The sequence below is a fragment of the Schistocerca americana genome, chromosome 1 (assembly GCF_021461395.2).
Source record: "Schistocerca americana isolate TAMUIC-IGC-003095 chromosome 1, iqSchAmer2.1, whole genome shotgun sequence".
Classification (NCBI taxonomy): Eukaryota; Metazoa; Arthropoda; class Insecta; order Orthoptera; family Acrididae; genus Schistocerca; species Schistocerca americana.
The window spans coordinates 415,744,020-415,769,978 of NC_060119.1; the positions used below are offsets into that span (position 1 = coordinate 415,744,020).

A 25,959-nucleotide genomic window follows, 5' to 3' on the forward strand; every position below is an offset into this window, starting at 1 on the left:
GCTGTCGACCGCAGTACAGTTAGTCGGTGGGCAAGCAGGTTACGTGATGAAAGCGGGCACGGCAAGATTGAGGATTGTCGTCGCAGCGGCAGGCCTCGTACTGCACACACTCCAGACAATGTGTAGAGAGTTAACGAATTGGTGACTGCTGACAGACGCATCACAGTGAACGAATTGTCAGGCTACGTTGGGATAGGGGAAGGAAGTGTTTGCAGAATACTGATAGTGTTGGCGTTAAAAAAGGTTTGTGCCAGGTGGGTTCCCAGGATGTTGACAGTGGCCCACAAAGAAACAAGAAAAACGGTACGCAGCGAGCTTTAGGAACAGTAAGAGAATGCTAGAGATGAATTTCTTGGAAGAATTGTGACAGGTGATGAAACATGGCTCCATCATTTTTCACCAGAGACGAAGAGGCACTCCATGGAGTGACATCATGCACATTCACCCAAGGAAAAATTCAAAACCACACCTTCTGCTGGAAAAGTTATGGCTACGGTGTTTTTCGATTCCAAAGGACTCTTGCTTGTGGACATCATGCCAAGGGGAACCACCATAAATTCTGCTGCATATGTGACGACACTGAAGGAACTTCAAGCTCGACTGAGCCGTGTTCAACCACATCGGCAAAAGCAGGATGTTTTGCTGTTGCACGACAATGCACGACCACATGTCAGTCAAAAAACCATGGAAGCGATCACAAAACTCGGATGGACAACACTGAAACACCCGCCTTACAGTCCTGACCTGGCTCCATGTGACTATCATCTCTTTGGGAAACTGAAAGACTCTCTTCGTGGAACAAGGTTTGAAGATGATGACCCCATTGTGCACGCTGTCAAACAGTGACTCCAAAAGGTTGGTCCAGAATTTTACCGTGCGGGTATGCAGGCGTTGGTTCCAAGATGGCGTAAGGCAGTTGAGAGGGATAGAAATTATGTGGAGAAATGAAATCATTGTTCCTAAAGGATGTATATACACACTGTAAAACTTTCAAACATGTAGAATAAATTATGGATTAAAAAAAAAATAGTGTGCATTTCTTTTGGAGTGACACTCGTATATATTCCCATACAGGGGAGACATCTTATTTGAAAGTCACTTGCCCAGCATCAGCGGATAAATATGATAATGCAGTGCATACATGTATTTCATAACAGCTGTAGTCGCTGCAGTGCATATTCCTTCAGACACGGCAGACACTGCAATGAGAAACTGTTGTGTGTGACAAGTTATGACAGAAATATTTTTCAATAAGGGCTTATTTTCATTCACCCTATCTATATAATTATAGTTTGAAAGATCTGTGTAAGAAATTGCCAAATGTTAGTTTTACAGGGGTAAGCGGGTGACGGGGCTAGGGAGAACGGATGGGCCTCAACTTTGGCTCTGCCGATAGGCGCACCCAAGCACGTTCGCTCACTACGTACTCGTCACATGTTGTGTACAAGTTTATGGTCGTAGCTCCATACCGTTGCATTTCCGACCTGCAGTTATCTGGAAACATTTGCTCGACTCGACACCCCCTACGTGCTGTGCCATTACTAGGCTATTTTGCTTCACCCTGTATACAGGCCCCCTGAATGCAACGACACCATCGGTGTGCCCACAGGATCGCTGAATGCTGCAGACGGCGAGATGGCCGGCCAGGGTCAACGCGGCACTAGCCCCGGCCGCTCCAAGAGGGCCGGTGGAGGCGGCGGGGGCGGCGACAGCAGAGGGTCGCGGCGGCAGGGGCAGGGGCAGGGCCCCGCCTCCAGGGGCAGCTCTCCCGGCAACAGCACCGGCGGCTCGCTGCCCGGCTCCAGGGGCGCCGAGTGAGTACCGCTCTCTGCTGTCAGCTCTCTGCCTCCATTCGTGCACGAAGCAATTTCTTTTACATTTTTCATTATCTTCCGTTGAAGATAGAGTATCGGACTTCTGAGCCATAAACCAGGCAGTCGGTAGTGGAAGAAGCGCAATCTCGATTGAAATATGTAGGGATGGATGCCCAGTTCTGGCATTTGCCTTGCAATTAAGGCAAGCTGTTTCAACGCTGACCCATCGGCTGCGCTCACCGGCAGGCGCTGAGAGTGTAGGCTACCCGCAATACGGCCCGTTCTGTGCTTGTGTGTTTGCAAATACCGCCCGTGTGCAAAATTACAGAGTGCAGTGCCATCGCATACGCTATAGTCCGGCTGCAAAACGATGTCAAATTAGCTGTTTGACGACCACTGCCCACCTGTGCCTGTAGACAAACTGCAGCCCACGAACAGGCTCTCAAGTTTGATCAGCGTGAGCTAGGGAAACCTGCCGAGCACCTAAGTCAGAACCAATGGATGCCAACTATTTTTGAACTAAATATCTAAATATAATTCGCATTAAACAGTATTTTTTATGTGTATACAGAGTGTGGCGGACTTCTTATGTCTTTCAGGCACTTCCTATTCTTTGGAGGATGTGGTTTGTCAGCCAACTGGCACACAGAAACCTAGGCTTGTCAAGCACAAATCATCGACTTAGGGAGAGGGCACACGAATATGTGGCCTCAATAATGATCACCATAGTATTTGCTAATTCATGGTAGCAATGAAACTCTGAATTAATAACTTTCTCCTCAGAAACTTATTACAGTTCTTGAAAAAAAAAAACAGGACTCTTGAAGAATAACTCGCCTACACAGCGTAAATGAACTGTAATTTGCGAAGAAAACGCTTTCAGTTTTAAAGTTATCCTGGTATGGGACGCCACAATGAAAGTTAACCCGTGGTGCTGACTATATAAAATGATTGAGAATGTAGTAAAATTTACTAACAACATTTATTTTTTAAAAGAAAAACAGATATAAATTATAGTTATTGATTGAATACAGTGAACAACTAACAGTTGGGTTAAGAGAACAATGGGCAAGGATCCTGAGTGGCAGAAGTGAGTCAGATACTTTTGCCCTAAAAATGTGGAGAACGCAATTGGAACTGATCTGACACTGAGCAGACTTGGACTGATAGTCTACAGAAGTTTATGTATGTGCAGCTGAGAGCAAGTGGTGATTGAGATCTGTACACCCTGACAAGGCCAGAGCAGCAATACGTTACCCTGTTTGCTCGCCTCTGCTGGCGAGATGTGTGTGGCAGAGACGAGGCGTAAGGCGACACCTGCGAATAGATCGCAGCTATGAAAGAAATGCAAAATATCACAGTCTAGCGATGAGGCAGACGCATCGCAATATACTCTTTATCAGAGCCCTGAAATTACGGTAGATTTCAGTGTGTGACACACTCGTTTGCTGCTCATAGTAAGGACCAATTTGGCTCATTTATACGACAGAGCGCACAAGGATACCGAAAGTCAAGACTGGTACACCAAAAACGAATAAGTGTGTCCTCAGCAAACGAGTAGTCCGAGACATTTGAAGCCACACTGTCGGTACAGTAAGAACTTCACCACAGGCTCCCCAGTCCAAACTACTCGCAAGTGAAGTCAGTCGCAGGACAGGTCCCAAGCACCAACCACACATGCCAGAGCTTTGAAGACGCTTCCAGACCGAAGTCCAGAACACAAGTACTTTGCACCGCTCCAGATAAAAAAATTCCGTTTTACCGCAAAATGGAGGAACGATACCCCCTTCACCCCATCTTGAGCCAATCACAGGGCTTTAGAGGCGCTAAATCTCCCCTCCTACACGACAGCACAAACTCATTTCGAACTAGCCCAAGAGTTAACAAACCTGCGTCTCTGGAAAAAAAGAAACCGCCAATTTCCGGGTTTTTTCAAATTTTCGCGGTGGGAGAAGATATTTTTCTCCGAAGTCGTGTCGTTTCCCATGGCAACGAGCAAACAGATAGAATCTAAAAGATCTTTATCTAAATCGCCTGTGCCTTGGAGCATGTTAGTTCTAAACATGAGGTGTAATAAAGATTCTATCTCTAAACATTTCCCAGACACTGAAATTTCTTATACAACCGAGGCGGCCGATGTGAGTCACAGGCCTATTTGCAGTGTCGGTGAACACGAAAACTTGTGAATTTTTATTATGCATTGGTCTGCACACAATGCCTGGTTTACGACTCCACTGTGTAGACAAGTCCCTTCAGTCCGATGCACCCAGCCCAGCCTTCGGCTGACACCAATGAAGGTATAGCGGCATTGTCCTACTGCAGACCTGTCTCAAATAGGGGCTGCTCTCTCTGCCCTGTACGGCTGTGGGCCTGTTCGGCAAGATTTATTGAGGGATGGGCTCACCGCCAATTGCTTTTAACATGTCGTTTCTATGAACTAACATCCATAAAAATACCTCATGCCTTTAGCGCCCAACCACGCTCCATCAATGTCTGCTCTGGCCGTTAACTTTCTAGAGTATCGCTCAAAGTGCATAAGGTTGTAACAGAATTTTTAATAATTTTCTGTATACGAAAAATAGATGATAGAGTAACTTGTCCTCTCTCAAGTTCTCTATGCAGACTGACTCTAATCAAGCCAACATTCCAGTGAATGTCGGCACCAATGATGTGTGTCGCTATGGATTGGAGGAAATCTTCTCAGGCTTCCGGCGGCTGTCTGATTTGGTGAAGACTGCCAATCTCGCTAGCGGAATGAAAGCAGAGCTCACCATCTGCAGCATCGTCGACAGGACTGACTGCGGACCTTTGGTACAGAGCCGAGTGGAGGGTCTGAATTAGAGGCTGAGACGGTTCTGCGACCGAGTGGGCTGCAGATTCCTCGACTTGCGCCATTGGGAGGTGGGGTTTCGGGTTCAGCTGGATAGGTCAGGAGTCAACTATACCCAACAGGCGGCTACACGGGTAGCAGGGGTTGTGTGGTGTGGACTGGGCGGTTTTTTAGGTTAGATGGCCTCGGACGAGTACAGAAAGGGCAACAGCCTCAAAGGGTGCTGGGCAAAGTCAGGACATGCGGGGACCAAGCAGCAGTCGGTATTGTAATTGTAAACTGTCGAAGCTGCGTTGGTAAAGTACCGGAACTTCAAGCGCTGATAGAAAGCACCGAAGCTGAAATCGTTGTAGGTACGGAAAGCTGGCTGAAGCCAGAGATAAATTCTGCCGAAATTTTTACAAAGGCACAGACGGTGTTTAGAAAGGATAGATGGCATGCAACCGGTGGTGGCGTGTTTGTCGCTGTTAGTAGCAGTTTATCCTGTAGTGAAATAGAAGTGGATAGTTCCTGTGAATTATTATGGGCGGCGGTTATACTCAACAACCGAGCTAGGTTAATAATTGGCTCCTTTTACCGACCTCCCGACTCAGCAGCATTAGGGGCAGAACAACTGAGAGAAAATCTGGAATACATTTCACATAAATTTCCTCAGCATGTTATAGTCTTAGGTGGATATTTCAATTTACCAGATGTAGACTGGGACACTCAGATGTTTAGAACGGGTGGTAGGGACAGAGCATCGAGTGACATTATACTGAGTGCACTATCCGAAAATTACCTCGAGCAATTGAACAGAGAACCGACTCGTGGAGATAACATCGTGGACCTACTGATAACAAACAGACCCGAGCTTTTCGACTCTGTAAGCGCAGAACAGGGAATCAGTGATCATAAGGCCGTTACAGCATCCCTGAATATGAAAGTAAATAGGATTATTAAAAAAGGGAGGAAGGTTTATCTGTTTAGCAAGAGTAATAGGAGGCGGATTTCAGACTACCTAACAGATCAAAACGAAAATTTCTGTTCCGACACTGACAATGTTGTGTGTTTATGGAAAAAGTTCAAGGCAATCGTAAAATACGTTTTAGACAAGTACGTACCGAGTAAAACTACGAGGGACGGGAAAAACCCACCGTGGTTCAACAACAACGTTAGGAAACTACTGCGAAAGCAAAGAGAGCTTCACTGCAAGTTTAAACGCAGCCAAAACCTTTCAGACAAACAGAAACTAAACGATGTCAAAGTTAGCGTAAGGTGGGCTATGCGTGAAGCGTTCAGTGAATTCGAAAGTAAAATTCTATGTACCGACTTCACAGAAAATCCTAGGGAGTTCTGGTCTTACGTTAAATCAGTAAGTAGATCGAAACAGCAATCCAGACACTCTGGGATGGCATTGAACCAGAGGATGACACACATAAAGCTGAAATACTAAACACCTTTTTCCAAAGCTGTTTCACAGGAGAAGACCGCACTGCGCTTCCTTCTCTAAACCACCGCACGAACGAAAAAATTAAAAGATGAACCTGATGAGTATTCTAACCATAGCTCCGGGGTGAATGTGAGTTTGAATTACTAGCAGTCTGCTACGACAACTGGTATAGTAGTGCGAACTGATACACGTTCCTCTCTACATTTCTATACGTTGCAACATGTGACAGTGTTGCCAGCTTTCATAGATGTGTTTTCGAAACGCATCCGATCTGATTTTATTAGATAAACTTTTGTCTTTAATCTGGATGAGGAATCGCGTGCCGACCACAAAATGCGGCATTTTTTCTTCACCCTGTATATCAGTTTCTATTAACACTTGAGAAATCCTCTTGTCCGGACAGTGATTGCCTTCTCGGAGGACCGATGACCACGTTATTTGGTCCCCTCCCCCAAACCAACCAACCAATCTTCTTACGTGCCTACGCCATGTGATCTCCGATTAAGGTAACGATATAAGCGGCCCATCACAAGAGTGAAGTCGATGACTTTGTCGACAATTGCATCGTATCCATAAGGCTACCTGTAAGCGACTAGTAAAATTGTAATCAAATTTGGACTAAAAATTAATAAACGTATTGAAAGAATGAACATTAAAACAATAACAATAAAAGGAGTCATTTAAATTAAAAAGTTTGCACTCGATAAAAACTCTATAATCACATATTAAATGATAAATACCCAAAATAAAAATTATAGTTCTAGAAAAAATAAAGAAAACTTCAAGAACAAGTAGAACGCAATTACACAGAAAGCTACTAACTATTTATATTAATGGCTAAATTCCGTTAACATTTCTATAATTTATGTAATTTAAATAAAACATTACATTTTCACTGCAAAAATAATATAACTTATATTTATGAATACCTCAAAATGAAAATATTTCCTTAACATCGGCGATGCGTGACGAAAGCCACAAAATACACCGATTCATTAGATAGCTAGGAGTTGTCAATGATGTCGAAAATTATATGAAATAAAAAAATGAAGGTATTAGAAGAGAATTGAACCTACAAACGAAGTAATAAATTTATATAGACATAAAGACAATACAGAACGATTATCAGAACATCGATGACCACTAAAAGCCATGCAGTAAGTCGTTGTGATAAAAATGTACTTATAAATGTAAATGTCAAATGGAATTGTTGGCCGAGATATTCCATTGGATGGGTTCCGCTGCCTTGTGGAAAGGGTGCTTTTCCCCCGCTTCTTTCCTAGCGTATATGTGACAGTCAGATCGTAAGTACATTTGTGGAGTGTACATGAGAGTTGTGTTTGTGTTGTAAGAAGTGAGACGGTGAAACCCAGTGCTAGCATATAGCTGGTTCCTCTCTAACAGTATCGCCGAGATTATCGTCCTCGCGCAAAGGACAGTTCACAGTTAACAATCTCATATGAGACACCACGGAGAAGTCTGGAATTTGATCAACAACATTGGCACGAAGACTTTACGCAACCACCACTCATCCCCTTGCCGGCCAAATACTAGCAGTGAAAAGTTGGAAAGTTCACGTACCATCAGAATCCGAACCTGCTTACCTCCGAGTCCATCTCGCACGGCACAGTCCTGCGTTATCGAACTCGGCTACTGAGGGGGATGCAGTTGTGGTCTCCAGACTGAAGACTCGTTTGATACAGCTCTCTACGCTTCTCTATGTCCGCCTTCGTTGCTGAATAGAAGGCGTAGATGGGTGCCACACCGAGGACTAGGGTTCCGTTCCTCATACTGCCAAGGATTTTTCAGTGGTGGAAGAAATTATTCCAATTGTGGAGCTACTTGAATGAGATGGGACGGCTCCACGGACTGAAAAGTCGACGAAACAGCCACTTGCCCCTCCATTCCACATCCATGTGACACTGTAAGGCAAGGGATAAGATGGCGGTCGGTCGACATCCCTTGCGCATTCAAGACCTGGACAAGAAGCTCGTTTTATGCTAGTCTGTCCTATGCAAGCCTGTTCATCTCTCTATCTCTACTGCATCTTACATTCATTTCAACTTTGTTACTGTACTGTCGATTCCGTGATGCCCCAAGATGTGCCACCAACCGATCCCTTCTTGTATTCATGTTGTACCATAAGTTTTTTTGATGAATTAATGAAAAGCCCCTCCGGTCGCTAATAAGAACTTTATTAAGTTCACGATTAGTTTTGGCCTTTACATCAGGCCATTTACCGAGCGAGGTGGCGCAGTGGTTAGACACTGGACTCGCATTCGGGAGGACGACGGTTCAATCCCGCGTCCGGCCATCCTGATTTAGGTTTTCCGTGATTTCCCTAAATCGGTCCAGGCAAATGCCGGGATGGTTCCTTTGAAAGGGCACGGCCGACTTCCTTCCCCCATCCTTCCCTAATCCGATGAGACCGATGACCTCGCTGTCTGGTCTCCTTCCCCAAAACAACCCCCCCAATTCAGGCCATTTCCAAGGGGATCTGAATATTATGCTGTAGAGAAGCAAAGTCAAAGGATAATATTTTTTTTCTCTGCAATTATATTCAGTTACTTTTCACAACTCAACTTATTCACCGATATAATCTCCAGCATTCTTCTGTAGCAGGTGTTTTTTTAAAACCTTCCAATCTTCTCTAAAATTGGAATGACGAGGGAACAGGCCTAACTCTGGAAAATGAAGAAGATGTCGGTGATGATATATTTCTTTGATCACCGTTTTTGGTCTCCTAATTTTATTTTGTTTTTAGGGTTTCGTACCGTTTAAGGGTTCAATTTTTCTGTAAAAATGGAACCCTTATCAGATAACTTTGTTGTCCGTTCGTGTATCTTCCCGAGTGTTTACACATCTTCTGTCACCTGTTCTCAGGAACGGGTATACGTACCAAGATGAAATTTGAGTCACATACTAAGGACTATGGCCTCTTGACGGTATCTTACATTTAAAGATTCCAAGACAATCCAGTAAAAGGATATGACTATTTACGTCACAGATTTTGATATTCGCAAATTCACTCATCAAAACCTATAGGATATTTCCCGTTGCCCTAGAATCATCGAATTTGACAACAAAGAAGATTTCACAGCAAAATCATCATCATCCTCATCATTTAAGATTGATTATGCCTTTCAGCGTTCAGTCTGGAGCATAGTCCCCCTTATAAAATTCCTCCATGATCCCCTATTCAGTGCTAACATTAGTGCCTCTTCTGATGTTAAGCCTATTACTTCAAAATCATTCTTAACCGAATCCAGGTACCTTCTCCTTGGTCTACCCCGACTCCTCCTACCCTCTACTGCTGAACCCATGAGTCTTTTGGGTAACCTTGCTTCTCCCATGCGTGTAACATGACCCCACCATCTAAGCCTGTTCGCCATGACTGCTACATCTATAGAGTTCATTCCCAGTTTTTCTTCCTGCCATTGTTCCCATCTACTAGTACCTGCAATCATCCTAGCTACTTTCATATCCGTAACCTCAACCTTATTGATAAGGTAACCTGAATCCACCCAGCTTTCGCTACCATACAACAAAGTTGGTCGAAAGATTGAACGGTGCACAGATAACTTAGTCTTGGTACTGACTTCCTTCTTTCAGAAGAGAGTAGATCGTAGCTGAGTGCTCACTGCATTAACTTTGCTACACCTCGCTTCCAGTTCTATCACTATGTTGCCATCCTGTGAGAATATGCATCCTAAGTACTTGAAACCGTCCACCTGTTCTAACTTTGTTCCTCCTATTTGACACTCAATCCGTTTATATCTCTTTCCCACTGACATTACTTTCGTTTTGGAGATGCTAATCTTCATACCATAGTCCTTACATTTCTGATCTAACTCTAAAATATTACTTTGCAAACTTTCAATCGAATCTGCTATCACAACTAAGTCATCCGCATATGCGAGACTGCTTATTTTGTGTTCACATATCTTAATCCAACCCAGCCAGTCTATTGATTTCAACATATGATCCATAAATAATATGAACAACAGTGGAGACTGGTTGCAGCCTTGTCTTACCCCTGAAAGTACTCTGAGCCATGAACTCAATTTACTGTCAACTCTAACTGCTGCCTGACTAACTATATAAAGACCTTTAATTGCCTTCAAAAGTTTGCCTCCTATTCTATAATCTTGTAGAACAGACAATAACTTCCTCCTAGGAACCCGGTCATATGCCTTTTCTAGATCTATAAAGCATAGATACAATTCCCTTTTCCACTCGTAACACTTCTCCATTATTTGCCGTAAGCTAAGGATCTGGTCCTGACAACCTCTAAGAGGCCTCAACCCACACTGATTTTCATCCGGTTTGTCCTCAACTAATACTCGCACTTTCCTATCAACAATACCTGAGAAGATTTTATCCACAACGCTGATTAAAGAGATACCTCTGTAGTTGTTACAATCTTTTCTGTTTCCATGTTTAAAGATTGGTGTGATTACTGCTTTCGTCCAGTCTGATGGAACCTGTCCCGACTCCAACGCCATTTCAATTATCCTGTGTAGCCATTTAAGACCTGACGTTCCACTGTATTTGATGCGTTCCGACTTAATTTCATCCACCCCAGCCGCTTTATTGCATTGCAATCTATTGACCATTTTCTCCGCATCCTCAAATGTGATCCTATTCCCATCATTCCTATCCCATTGTACATCGAAATCTGAAACATTAATCATGGTATTTTCACCTACATTGAGCAACTCTCCAAAATATTCCCTCCATCTGCCCGAGGCATCAACAGGATTCACCAGCAGTTTTCCTGACCTGTCCAAAATACTTGTCATTTCCTTCTTACCCCCCTTTCGAAGACTGCTAATTACACTCCAGAATGGTTTTCCAGCAGCTTGTCCCAAAGTCTCCAACCTGTTTCCAAAGTCTTCCCAAGATTTCTTTTTGGATGCTGCAATTATCTGTTTGGCTTTGTTTCTTTCTTCAACATAACTTTCTCTGTCTACCTGAGTTCTAGTATGTAGCCATTTTTGATACGCCTTCTTTTTCCTTTTACAGGCTGCCTTCACTGTGTCATTCCACCAAGCTGTTTGCTTCATCCTACCTTTACACACTACTGTTCCAAGACATTCTTTGGCCACTTCTAGTACTGTGTCCCTGTACCTTGTCCATTCCTTTTCCAATGACTGTAATTGACTACATTCAACTAATTGGTACCTTTCTGAGATCACTGTTATCTACTTGTGCCTGATTTCCTTATCGTGAAGTTTCTCCACTCTTATCCTCCTACATATTATTGCAACTATGCTGGGTTCCATTTCTTTCCTGATGTAGAGCCCTACACCCCATTGTGCTATTCCTGCTTTGACTTCCGCCAGGTAGACCTTGTATTCTCCCACTTCCTCTTCTTTCTCACCCCTTACCCGAATGTCACTAACAGCTAAAACGTCCAATCCCATCTTACTTGCAACCTCTTCCAGCTCTACCTTCTTCCCAGAGTAGCTCCCATTGATATTAATAGCTCCCCATCTCGTTACCATTCGTTTGCCAAGTCGTATCTTAGGAATCTCTGGTTTGTCAATTAGAGGTGGGACTCCGTCACCTCCAAAGGTCCGAGGCATTTTGCTCTGATTGTTGCCAGCATCATATTTAAAGTACCAGGGAAGCAGGTTGCTAGCCTTACTTGCCCCGGGTCCCATTGAGTTTTACCCCTAACGGCTGAGGGACTAGCCGGTGGATTTGGTAGTCTTTGCCGTTTGAGCACAAAGGTGACCACGACTCAGTATGTGTCCGAGATGCCCAGCCTTATTCCAAAGTAACTGGTATCCCGACTGTCAGGACCACTTACTTGGCCACTCATACGTCGCCCGTGGTTCATGAACTAAGACATGACAACAGGAACCCACACCATGAACCACTTCACAGTAAAAGTAAAGGGAAATAACCGAAAATTGTTAAATTGCAATTAAATCACAAGAAATTTTTTTTTGCCATTCTTGAAAGTCTTAGAATCTTGCCAGTGTGGATATCGATAATACGTAAAAATTGTCGAGATTTTAGATCCCCAGTATCTACCTATACACATGATTAAGCTCGTACGGAATCCTCGGTGCGCGAATCCTCGATGCACTTAACCAGATTTGTTCTTTTTATGCACGAGAGAAGTGCCAGGGTGGAGAAATCTCGTGCAACGTTCGTGCATCCAGACAAATCCACTGTAAGGAATGGCGATGTTTTAACTGAATACAAGAAAATGTGAGTCGTGACGAAAAATTAATTTCAGTAGTTGTGATTCTAGTTAATATATATTTACTTGGACTGAAATAACTGAGAAGCTGAAACTTCTAAATGTAATTTTGAAACTGCTGAGTGAAATTGCTTAATGTAACTGACCCTGCTTCAACTGCTGAATGAAACAGAACGTACCGACACTTTGCTATTTTTTAATCATTTCATTTCTGACCTACAGAATAGTTACTGACAAATAAAACTCAAACTTATTCATTTATTACCCACAATACACAAAGATAACTCAATCTGACTATTACTTAACACAAAAGAATGGCCCTGAATTAGGAGAAATCCTAACAAACACCAATACGTTTGTTAAGTCACTTACCTCACAGAAAATCTTCATTATACGAACTGCAACGATACAGCAAGCACCAATACAGCCAGCTAAATAAAAGATTCTAACTACTGTAGGCTCTAATTATTAATAGGCATGTGGTTAGCAAAGGAAAGACTTCGTTGCACAGCAAACAATGTATTTAGTGGATTTTACCTCAATAATGTGACACCCAGTTCAAAAATTACATAATCGTCCGTGACATTCAGTTCCAAAAATTATATAATCATCATAATATTAAATCTCCATGTCGGACACGTCCAGGCCGTCCGCTCACGCTAACACATCTGACCTCTAACCTCCATCACTGATATCTATTAACGTCTAGCTTCCATCACTGCTGGCTATTCACTTCAAACTGAGAGTCCGACCAGCCACAGAGTCTCTTACAGAGGGCGCACAGAGCTGTCAGAGTTATTAATGCAGTCTATAGCGCTGCATAGGGCTGCCAACATACAAACACATAAACAGGCTACTTACAGTTACATGCACAGTACCAGTTATAATAACGAATTTGTACAACAGTCGCTTTTGTCATCTATACACAAATGAAGTTGACTTATATTAATCCGGAAGTAAAATCTGACCTTTCAGAGTGCGGCTTAACCAAAACCAAACACATGGATGGAGGGCCGACGTTTTGAGTACATATAATTTACCAATTGACAAACTTTATTACTATTAAAGAAACACTATGTATACTAAGAGGAACAATTTCTGAAGTCAGAAACAAATTCATTACAGCAAATAAATAGAAAGAAAACAACAGTTTGATACCAGCAGCAGTTATAGAATGAAACAGGACCTTTTATCAAAATACAACTCTCTGTACATAAGCCCATAGAACTGGAAACCTTTAATGTCAAATTGCAGCTAAATGTTATATCATATAAACCAGAGGCTATATATAATTTAACAAAGGGCAGAGCTTGGGAGAACAGCAGCGGGCACAATAAGTCAAACACAATTTTCCATAACCTTTGACAAGACCGTCACAAACTCGCCCCAATGGACTGACTCAACATTTAGGAAACCAAGAAACTAAGGTGCAAAGGCCTGAATTTTAGAATTTTAAAATATTACAAAAGTGGAATATCAGGACTAGGGGCTGCCTCTATACCTGCAGCAAACAAATTCCGACACCGTAGCTAACCTTAGAATTCCATGAGTGGAAAACAAATTTAATAGTTGACGCTGCACTGCAGCATTTTCGTTCCACCCCCCCTCCTCTCCCCCTTTTTCTTTTACCATTCAGTATTAAGGAACTACCCTACGCAAGACCGGTCACAGCTAACAACGCGCGGTCGAAATGTTCAGCAGAGACAGATCCCTTAAGGACAAGATTTAAGCCGCACAGTGCATATTATATGCTTTCCCTCTTGCAAGATCTGACTGTTAACACCAAACACAATACATGGAGCCCAACAGGGCTATGACCTGATAAAATATGCAACAACTAAAATAACCCGTTTGCATCTCTGCACCGCGCCTACGAAATACAACCAACTGTGGCCAAACCACGTGTGAGGTGCTCAAGGCCAGTGCCGTTATATCCCCGAGATTAAAAGAAGGAGTGGTAATGCTCATTAAATAAACTACTAACCCAAAAGAGTGAGCCGGCTGGGCTGGCCGAGCGGTTCTAGGCGCTATAGTCTGGAACCGCGCGACCGCTACGGTCGCAGGTTTGAATCCTGCTTTCGGGCATAGATGTGTGTGATGTCCTTAGGTTAGTTAGGTTTAAGTAGTTCTAAGTTCTAGAGGACTGATGACCTTAGAAGCTAAGTCCCATAGTGCTCAGAGCCATTTTTGAACCAAAAGAGTGATCAGTTTACAAGAGGAATAACTTCAAAATGGCTCTGAGCACTATGGGACTCAACTACTAACCTAAGGACATCACACACATCCATGCCCGAGGCAGGATTCGAACCTGCGACCGTAGCAATCGCGCGGTTCCGGACTGCGCGCCTAGAACCGCTAGACCACCGCGGCCGGCGGAGTAACTTCCTACAATAATCAAAACGTATCACACTGTTAAAACAAGGGCTTCCAAACTGGGATAGAATTACTGGCCACTTAGATCCTTATAATGAGATGAGGAAAGCGACGGTTAAATGAAAGAGTTACTAGATTACAATTACGTAAGTGAGCGAGCGGCGATAATGAGATGAGGAAAGCGACGGTTAAATGAAAGAGTTACTAGATTACAATTACGTAAGTGAGCGAGCGGTGATATCCATTGACCGCTTTGACCTTCAGAATGAGGAAAATAGCGGTTAGTAGATTACAGTCACATAACTTAGCGAGCGCCAACCTCCTCGACGGAGTTGGTACAGGCCGGCGTGGCGTGTAGAAGCACAGCTGCAAGGGCGCTATAGTCCAACAGTCCCATACGGCGGCATATCACACTATCCGTGACGCTGGAACACATTAAAGGCGCGTCTAAGTCCTGGCCAACACTGTCGCTCAACACAGTCGCAGTTACACCGCTCAGCGAGGTGGCTAAAGCTGAGTAAGTGTTTTATAGTACAGCACACTGTGGATATCACAAAACAAGACGGTAGAACAGAAAAAAAGTTCCAGAAGTTCTGTCGAGCACAGACTAAGAAACCTAAACAGCCAGAAATTTGCAACTCACCTCCGATTTGCAAAGGTACCGGCAACGAGACTGGCGGGGCTGTAAGACTCTTATACAACCGTAAAATCACACTCACTCACAAAGTTCGGTCTACGCTTTTGTACAAGATATGGGTTTCTCAGAGCCAAAATTCATACTAGGAGAAAAAGCAGAAGGGAGAATTAATTCCGCGGCCACAAATCAGGTACCATGAGCAACTAACTGGATTCAGAATGAGATTTTCACTCTGCAGCGGAGTGTGCGCTGATATGAAACTTCCTGGCAGATTAAAACTGTGTGTCGGACCGAAACTCGAACTCGGGACTTTTGCCTTTCGCGGGAAAGTGCTCTACCATCTGAGCTACCCAAGCACGACTCACACCCCGTCCTCACAGCTTTACTTCTGCCAGTACCTCGTCTCCTACCTTCCAAACTTTAGAGCACTTGCCCGCGAAAGGCAAAGGTCCCGAGTTCGAGTCTCGGTCCGGCAAACAGTTTTAATCTGCCAGAAAGTTTCAACTAACTGGATTACCATACGAAAGGTTAATCAATGCAGTAAGACTTGACTGTTCTGCACTAAGAAAGTGTCTGACGCCAGAAGACCGTTGTACACACTCAACTTCCTAATGTCCAAAGTCAGTATGCTTCCCCAGAAGTTCGAGCCATGTGACCATCTTCACACCGAGAGAAGAGGAGGACGTAGCTGCCCAAGCACCACCGGTCACAGCCCACTACTGCCCTCCACAACGCCTCGCTGATCCGCCACCACGCCCTCTAGATGGACAGCGCACTCTATATCGTGGCAGTCATCTCATGCGGAAGAGACGGCCAGTTTGCAAAAGGAAAGCTAGCCGGCACGGCTCAGGAAATATCAGTGCACTGTGAGGGTTTGCCTGTTTAGTGTACTTTCGTCAGTCAACCTCATCAAGCCAGCTACAGTTATCGTGTTGACCTAATTGCATTGACGAAAATGCTTCTAGAACACCACTTACCATTCTCCTCTAGATAACGTCACAGTGCCCACCTGATTCGCTGCATTCTTCTCAGCAGCGAACTGTTCACAGCCTGCTTCCGTGACTGCAAGTTCAAACTGTAAATCAATAGACATTAATTATGATGCGACTCAAAAGTTTTACCCCATACTCAGCTACCAAGAACATAGACAGTCACCTAATTAACATCTTAAATGCATCACAATTAACATGAACCATGGACCTTGCCGTGGTGGGGAGGCTTGCGTGCCTCAACGATACAGATAGCCGTACCGTAGGTGCAACCACAACGGAAGGGTATTTGTTGAGAGGCCAGACAAACGTGTGGTTCCTGAAGAGGGGCAGCAGCCTTTTCAGTAGTTGCATGGGCAACAGTCTAGATGATTGATTGATTTGGCCTTATAACGCTAGTCAAAACGGCCTTGCTGTTGTGGTACTGCGAACGGCTGAAACCAAGGGGAAACTACAGCAGTAATTTTTCCCGAGGGCATGCAGCTTTACTGTATGATTAAATGATGATGGCATCTTCTTGGGTAAAATATTCCGGAGGTAAAATAGTCCCCCATTCGGATCTCCGGGCGGGGACCGCACAGGAGTACGTCGTTATCAGGAGAAAGAAAACTGGCGTTCTACGGATCGGAGCGTGGAATGTCAGATCCCTTAATCGGGCAGGTAGGTTAGAAAATTTAAAAAGGGAAATGGATAGGTTAAAGTTAGATATAGTGGGAATTAGTGAAGTTCGGTGGCAGGAAGAACAAGACTTTTGGTCAGGTGAATACAGGGTTATAAATACAAAATCAAATAGGGGTAATGCAGGAGTAGGTTTAATAACGAATAAAAAAATAGGAGTGCGGGTAAGCTACTACAAACAGCATAGTGAACGCATTATTGTGGCCAAGATATACACGAAGCCCACGCCTACTACAGTAGTACAAGTTTATATGCCAACTAACTCCGCAGATGATGAATAAATTGATGAAATGTATGATGAGATAAAAGAAATTATTCAGGTAGTGAAGGGAGACGAAAATTTTATAGTCATGGGTGACTGGAATTCAACAGTAGGAAAAGTAAGAGAAGGAAACGTAGTAGGTGAATATGAATTAGGGCTAAGAAATGAAAGAGGAAGCCGCCTGGTAGAATTTTGCGCAGAGCGGAACTTAATAATAGCTAACACTTGGTTCAAGAATCACGAAAGAAGGTTGTATACAGGGAAGAACCCTGGAGTTACTAGAAGGTTTCAGATAGATTATTTAATGGTAAGACAGAGATTTAGGAACCAGGTTTTAAACTGTAAGACATTTCCAGGGGCAGATGTGGGAGTCTGACCACAATCTGTTGGCTATGAACAGTAGATTAAAACTGAAGAAACTGCAAAAAGGTGGGAATTTAAGGAGATGGGACCTGGATAAACTGAAAGAACCAGAGGTTATACAGAGGTTCAGGGGAAGCATAAGGGAACAATTGACAGGAATGGAGGAAAGAGATACAGTAGAAGAATAATGGGTAGCTTTGAGGGATGAAATAGTGAAGGCAGCAAAGGATAAAGGAAAAAAGACGAGGGCTAGTAGAAATCCTTGGGTAACAGAAGAGATACTGCATTTAATTGATGAAAGAAGAAAATACAAAACTGCGGTAAACGAAGCAGGCAAAAAGGAATACAAACGTCTCAAAAATGAGATCGACAGGAAGTGCAAAATGGCTAAGCAGGGATGGCTAGAGGACAAATGTAAGGATGTAGAGGCTTATCTCACAAGGGATAAGATAGATACTGCCTACAGGAAAATTAAAGAGACCTTTGGAGAAAAGAGAGCCACTTGTATGAATATCAAGAGCTCAGATGGAAACCCAGTTCTAAGCAAAGAAGGGAAAGCCGAAAGGTGGAAGGAGAGGGTCTATACAGGGGCGATGTTCTTGAGGACAATATTATGGAAATGGAAGAGGATGTAGGTGAAGATGAAATGGGAGATACAATACTGCGTGAAGAGTTTGACAGAGCGCAGACCTAAGTCGAAACAAGGCCCCGGGAGCAGACAACATTCCATTAGAACTACTGACAGCCTTGGGAGAGCCAGTTCTGACAAAACTCTACCATCTGCTGAGCAAGATGTATGAGACAGGCGAAATTCCCTCTGACTTCAAGAAGAATATAATAATTCCAATCCCAAAGAAAGCAGGTGTTGACAGATGTGAAAATTACCGAGCGATCAGTTTAATAAGTCACAGCTGCAAAATACTAACGCGAATTCTTTACAAACGAATGGAAAAACTGGTAGAAGCCGACCTCGGGGAAGATCAGTTTGGATTCCGTCGAAATGTTGGAACACGTGAGGCAATACTCACCCTACGACTTGTCTTAGAAGAAAGATTAAGGAAATGCAAACCTACGTTTTTATCATTTGTTGACTTAGAGAAAGCTTTTGACAATGTTGACTGGAACACTCTCAAATTCTGAAGGCGGCAAGGGTAAAATACAGGGAGCGAAAGGGTATTTACAATTTGTACAGAAAGCAGATGGCAGTATAAAAGTCGAGGGACATGAAAGGGAAGCAGTGGTTGGGAAGGGAGTGATGCTATTCAATCTGTATATTGAACAAGAAGTAAAGGAAACAAAGGAAAAGTTCGGAGTAGGCATTAAAATCCATGGAGAAGAAATAAAAAATTTGACTTCGCCGAAGACATTGTAATTCTGTCAGAGACAGCAAAGGATTTGGAAGAGCAGTTGAAAGGAATGGACAGTGTTTTGAAAGGAGGGTATACGATGAACATCAACAAAAGCAAAACGAGGATAATGGAATGTAGTCGAATTAAGTCGGGTGACGCTGAGGAAATTAGATTAGGAAATGAGACACTTAAAGTAGTAAATGAGTTTTGCTATTTGGGGAGCAAAATAACTGATGAGGGTCGAAGTAGAGAGGATATAAAATGTAGACTGGCAATGCGAAGGAAAGCGTTTCTGAAGAAGAGAAATTTGTTAACATCGAGTATAGATTTAGGTGTCAGGAAGTTGTTTCTGAAATTTGTTGTATGGAGTGTAGCCATGTACGGAAGTAAAACATGGACGATAAATAGTTTGTTCAAGAAGAGAATAGAAGAATGCTGAAGATAAGATGGGTCGATCACATAACTAATGAGGAGGTGTTGAACAGGATTGGGGAGAAGAGGAGTTTGTGGCACAACTTGAGTAGAAGGGATCGGTTGGTAAGACATGTTCTGAGGCATCAAGGGATCACGAGTTTCGTTTGAAGTCATACCAGTTATTTCTACGAACTGAATATAATTAGCCCTTATCTTTGGGGTATGCCTCCTATTACAGTTCCAGCTGACCGTAGAAAAGCGTGTTGGCAGCTGAAAACTAGTGGAACTGTCACACTGAACTACCGTCATCGTGTATAAGTAGCGACTTGTGAGCCTATTTCTAATTTTTGAACAGATTGTTGGGACACCGGCGCATCCATTACCTAAATATGTAAGCTGGTCTGTCAGATACTCTGCCAGTGGAATGTCCTTTGACCACAGCCGGACAAAAAGCTATAACAAGTCTACGAAAGACGAAAATTAAACAAGAAATTGACACCGAAAATTAGAAACAGAGGTTAGTCACGCGATGACTCTTAGGAGAAGTATGCACCGGATGCCTCGAGTCACAGCTGTTTTCTACATTACATCCCTCGTAAAAGACTGGCCGTTGCTTAATACCCGTTGTAGCACATCATGTCTTGGCTGTGGCTGAGTGGTCGATCCTGTTCGCCATTGTGGACACCGGGGTTAGCTAGACGTAGATGGAGGAAAGCGACTTTTGTTCCAACCTTCAGTTCTGGGAGCAGGAAATGAGCAGCAAAAATGCGTGTTCTGTTGCTGAAGCTGATTGGATGAAAGGGCTAAGAGTTAATTTTCTGGAGTGCTTTGTAGCTCTTGGAATCTAGTTGTCGGCTGGGAAGCCTCGTGTGGTATAGAACTCGAGAACCCTCTGTGATAATTCAAGTAGTGTATTTGTGAAGTCTAATGTAGATGTTTATGGTGAACCAAGTTATTTCTTGCAGTTTGAGAGAATCCGAAATTGCATTTATATGTACGGTTGTGGATCTCTGGTTGAGCTTTTCCCAGGTGTTAGGACTGCTGCCGACTAGCATTTCGGCAGATGCTCGATAGATTCGAAATAGTTTATGCAGCCAAGTAGTTAGCATGACCATAGGGTTTAATGAATGAAGCTGCCTTTGCGACGTTCAATTGAAGCTGATGAATGGTAATAGTTTCTGTGTAAATTTTTGTCTAGATGATGTTGTATGGGACTTGTTCCCGCTAAATTTGAATCGTGTTCCTATTTCAAAAAATGGTTCAAATGGCTCTGAGCACCATGGGACTTAACAACTGAGGTCATCAGTCCCCTATAACTTAGAACTACTTAAACCTAACCAACCTAAGGACATCACACACATCCATGCCCGAGGCAGGATTCGAACCTGCGACCGTAGCGGTAGCGCGGCTCCAGACTGTAGCGCCTAGAACCGCTCGGCCACTCCGGCCGGCGATATGAATGTGTCATCTGTAAGCAAAGCCAAGTATGTCGAGAGCAGAAGACTGAGTGGGAGCCAATAACTTGAGCAAGAAACACCTGGCTCAATACAGAGTTGAAATTCAATAAGCAGAACTGCGAGGCTGATAGTACCTGATGCCACAGGCTGTACTAGGCTGAATCTCGGCTGGTGGCAAGGCCCCATTGCTGAGGGTCCTCGGCCTAGTGACGTGTCACACGTGCTCCGGTGGCGACCATCAACCGTGGAATATAATACATCTGACCTGCGATCTATATCGGCTGTTGGCGGGGATTTTAAAGAGATTGTAGTTGCAAGCTGCTAGGAAATAGTTGAATTTGGTATATGAACTGTTAGCGGTGTACATACACTGCTGGCCATTAAAATTGCTACACCAAGAAGAAATGCAGATGATAAACGGGTATTCATTGGACAAATATATTATACTAGAGCTGACTTGTGATTACATTTTCACGCAATTTGGGTGCATAGATCCTGAGAAATCAGTACCCCGAATAACCACCTCTGGTCGTGATAACGGCCTTGATACGCTTGGGCATTGAGTCAAACGAGGTTGGATGGCGTGTACAGGTACAGCTGCCCATGCAGCTTCAACACGATACCACAGTTCATCAACAGTAGTGACTGGCGTATTGTGACGAGCCAGTTGCTCGGCCACCATTGGCCAGACGTTTTCAATTGATGAGGGATCTGGAGAATGTGATGGCCAGGGCAGCAGTCGAACGTTTTCTGTATCCAGAAAGGCCCGTATAGGACCTGGAACTAGCTGTCGTCCATTATCCTGCTAAAATGTAGGGTTTCGTAGGGGTCGAATGAAGGGTAGAGCCACGGGTCGTAACACATCTGAAATGTTCAAAGTGCCGTCAATGCGGACAAGAGGTGACCGAGACGTGTAACCAAAGGCACCCCATACCATCACGCTGGGTGATACGCCAGTATGGCGACGACGAATACACGCTTCCGATGTGCGTTCACCGAGATATCGCCAAACACGGATGCGACCATCACGATACTGTAAACAGAACCTGGCTCTGGCTCTGAGCACTATGGGACTCAACTGCTGTGGTCATAAGTCCCCTAGAACTTAGAAATACTTAAACCTAACTAACCTAAGGACAGCACACAACACCCAGCCATCACGAGGCAGAGAAAATCCCTGACCCCGCCGGGAATCGAACCCGGGAACCCGGGCGTGGGAAGCGAGAACGCTACCGCATGACCACGAGATGCGGGCACAGAACCTGGATTCATGCGAAAAAATGACGTTTTGCCATTCGTGCACCCAAGTTCGTCGTTGAGTACACCATCGCAGGCGCTCCTGTCTGTGATGTAGCGTCAACGGTAACCGCAGCCATGGTCTTCGAGCTGATAGTCCATGCTGCTGCAAACGTAGTCGAACTGTTCGTGCAGATGGTTGTTGTCTTGCAAACGTCCCCATCTCTTGACTCAAGGATCGAGACGTGTCTGCACGATCCGTTACAGCCATGCGGATAAGATGCTTGTCATCTCGACTGCTAGTGATACGAGGCCGTTGGGATCCAGCACGGCGTTCTTTATTAGGCTCCTGAACCCAATGATTCCATATTCTGCTAACAGTCATTGGATCTCGACCAACGCGAGCAGCAATGTCGCGATACGATGAATCGCAATCGCGATAGGCTACAATCCGACCTTTATCAAAGCCGGAAACGTGATGGCACGTATTTCTCCTCCTTACACGAGGCATCACAACAACGTTTCACCAGGCAATGTCGGCCAACTGCTGTTTGTGTATGAGAATTCGGTTGGAAACTTTCGTCATGTCAGCACTTTGTAGGTGTCGCCACCGGCGCCAACCTTGTGTGAATGCTCTGAAAAGCTAATCATTTGCATATCACAGAATCTTCATCCTGTCGGTTAAATTTTGCGTCTGTAGCACGTCATCTTGGTGGTGGAGCAATTTTAATGGCCAGTAGTGTATTTAATAGTTCCACGAAACACCAGTGTCTGTGTTATTAAGAAGTACGATGCAATGTTCCTTCGCACATATATGCATGCCCTCGACTCTCAATAAATACGTCCTTGCTGGACGGGATTACATGTAACGTGCAAGTGCAAGTTGTGACACATGGACGACGACAGTTGGAAGTTTGGCCCTGGCTGTGATTCGTGCACATATAGCCGAAGCGGTTAAAGAGACCGAAAGCGGGAAATCTGGGTTCGAGCCACGGCCCGGTACAAATTTTCACTGCCGTCATTCCGAAATGTCGATAGTGGTTCACATTCGCAATTGCGTATACATTTCCTGTATTTATTTATGGCTGTAGGCACTGCAGTGCCTGTTCCTTCGAACATGCGTGGATGTGTGAAGGATAATTGCATCACTCTTCTTAATAACGCAGGCACTACTCTTTCGTATTTATTTTCGAACAGCAGGCCCTCGACTCTGAAGAAATATGTCCTTTCTGCAGAGGAATATACGTAACGTACGAGTGCAGATTGTAACATACGGGCGACGACATATGAAAGTTAGGGTCTGGCAGTGATTCGTGCATGGACAGCCGAAGCGGTTAGAGACCTCTCGAAAAAAGCGGAAAATGCTTGTTCGAATCCCAGTAAGACACAAATTTTCATTGTCGTCATTCCGATACAAAGCCAATAGTGGTTCATATTTGCAGTTGCGAATACATTTGCTGTAATCCATTTCTGCCAGTAAGCATTTCTAAATCAAGCTTGGGAGCAGTGTAATTTGTCTCACGCACTGCATGCTGTTCTAGTGGTCTGCACGTAAGAAGGCGGGTGGCACGGCGATACGCAGTAGCATTGGCAGTTTACTACTTGACGTTCAAGCCAATATTCTGCCATGTCTGCCTGCATCGTGTGCTTCGAGATATCCGTAGAACATTTAATATTGACTTTCATGTTAGTTTAGCTATGTGTTCATTGTGAGTTGTATAATACATAGCGAGTATTTCGTTAAGAAGCGACAACATTAGTTTATAAGGTGTATAAAATTTATCTAGGAAGAATCAGAAACAGTGGCCTAATGGACGCTTACTCCAGCATTGCCGGCCGGAGTGGCCGTGCGGTTCTAGGCGCTACAGTCTGGAGCCGCGTGACCGCTACGGTCGCAGATTCGAATCCTGCCTCGGGCATGGATGTGTGTGATGTCCTTAGGTTAGTTAAGTTTAAGTAGTTCTAAGTTCTAGGGGACTGATGACCACAGCAGTTAAGTCCCATAGTGCTCAGAGCCATTTGAACCGTTTGAACTCCAGCATTTCCGGTTACTAGTGTATGCAATAACTGGTGAGTCTGATGGGGACGGAGAGCACGTCAGCGACGGCACAAAGAATGCTCCGTCTCTTTCAGAACAGAGTACACCAGCACCTGTTTTCTTATATGCACGCCACTGTTACAGCGAGTGCATTCTGGCAGCTGGCGCGTACTGAACCTGACGCGACGCCACGGAGTCTCCGAGGGCGAACGAAAAGGCACTGCTCCTTGTATTCCTCAGTGTCCAATCTGATGGAGACAGAAACAGAGAACAAAGAAACTTCATTTTTTTTGTTTGCTTAACGAGGCAATTGACAAGCAGTTAAGGTTCATCAGGTTAGATAGAGGCACGCTACACGTGTAATGACCCAAGAGATATCGTCTTCACGAGTCTGGGGCGATGGAGATATGGTGATGTCAAGAATTTAGTGATGACACTTGCCGTCTTGGCTTTTAAGGACCGGTCAAAGTGTATTTTTATTGTCGCTCACAGACAACGCAACAGCTTGCGGTCGGCTGTGTAATGCGTGAGCCACCGTATTGATTGCGTGGTGACCTCGCTGTCCAGGCATGCAAATGACACTGCCGGTGCTCAGACTGACGTATTGTTGGCACAGTGACACAGTTGACACGCACCGTACTCAGGCCAATTTCAACCCCTGATCCACCTCACTGCCCTGTCTTACATATTTCGTGGTCTTCGTTGTATTTAGCTGCTGGGTCATTGTGTTAAGCCGGCGTTAGTCAACTACTTCCAAAAACTTCTGAATCTCTATGTCGCCCGAGAGTGTAAGCAAGAATTTGACGTTATAGGCAAAGTTGTCCGAATACGCAGCACAGTCCTTCTTAACGTTTCTGTCTCTATACTTTCGCCATTTGCGTAATCACATTCAAGTCTGTGTATTATATTGTCACAGTACACTTGTGTGCAGAACTAGAGGACGAAAGTTAATTTCGCACGATGTGTCACTAACAGGTAACATAGCTGATTGAAAAGTGAATTGTTCATAGACCCACTCGCCACATGAGAGTACGTACTGCACGGGAGCATGATTGGTTTGATGCTCCATATGTTATGTTATGGGGCGCCATAATGTTGCATAGACTTGCGGATCTCCAGATTTTTGAACACGGTACACTCACAATTCAACGTTATTGTGAAATTATACTCCTTCCCCTTGTTGGTCTTTTTAGGTGTGCATTCGGCCCAGACTTCATTTTTATGCATGACAATGCTTTATCGCATCGAACAGTGCTGGTGGAGGAGCTCTTGGGAACGGAAGGACATCCGGCTGATGGACTGGCCTGCCCATTACCCCGATTTCAGTCCCATGGGGCACATGTGAGATACGTTGCGGAGACGTATTTCAGCACGTCCAGATGCACCAGCGGTAATCCAGCAGCTGTCACGGAAATCAGAGCTCGCACGGAAAGATATTCGTGTTTGCTTCTTCGGCGCTCTGTTCGAGAGTGTAGTAGTAGAGAATTATTGTGAAGGTGTTTTGATAAACCCCCTGCCAGGCACTTAAGTGTGATTTGCAATCCATGTAGATGTAGATGGATGATGCCAACCGTTCTGGTGGGGGAATGGAACGCACCAACAACATAAACTCCTTACCACCACCGCGCGGAGTGGCCGCGGATTGCGCCGCCCCCCCCCCCCTCCCCCCGCCGGAAGTTTGAGTCCTCCCTGGGGCGTGGGTGTGTGTGTTGTTCTTAGCATAAGTTTAAGTAGTGTGTAAGTTTAGGGACTGATGACCTCAGCAGTTTGCTCCCTTAGGAATTCACACGCATTTGAACATTCTCCTTACGAGCCTTGTGGCTAACATGGGAGTATGTTGCAGAACATGCAGTGTTGTAATGATGATCAGACA

General features: G+C 44.3%; 1 protein-coding gene across 1 annotated transcript in view; it reads left to right on the plus strand.

The window, feature by feature from the left end:
- The window catches only part of LOC124555078 (kinesin-like protein KIF12), a 653,823-nt gene that overhangs the window by 63,108 nt on the left and 564,756 nt on the right, over positions 1-25,959 (plus strand). The window contains exons 2-3 of the mRNA XM_047128907.1: positions 1,572-1,683; positions 1,738-1,814. Of these exons, the coding sequence (XP_046984863.1) occupies positions 1,572-1,683; positions 1,738-1,814 (189 nt within the window). The remainder of the gene's footprint in view (positions 1-1,571; positions 1,684-1,737; positions 1,815-25,959) is intronic.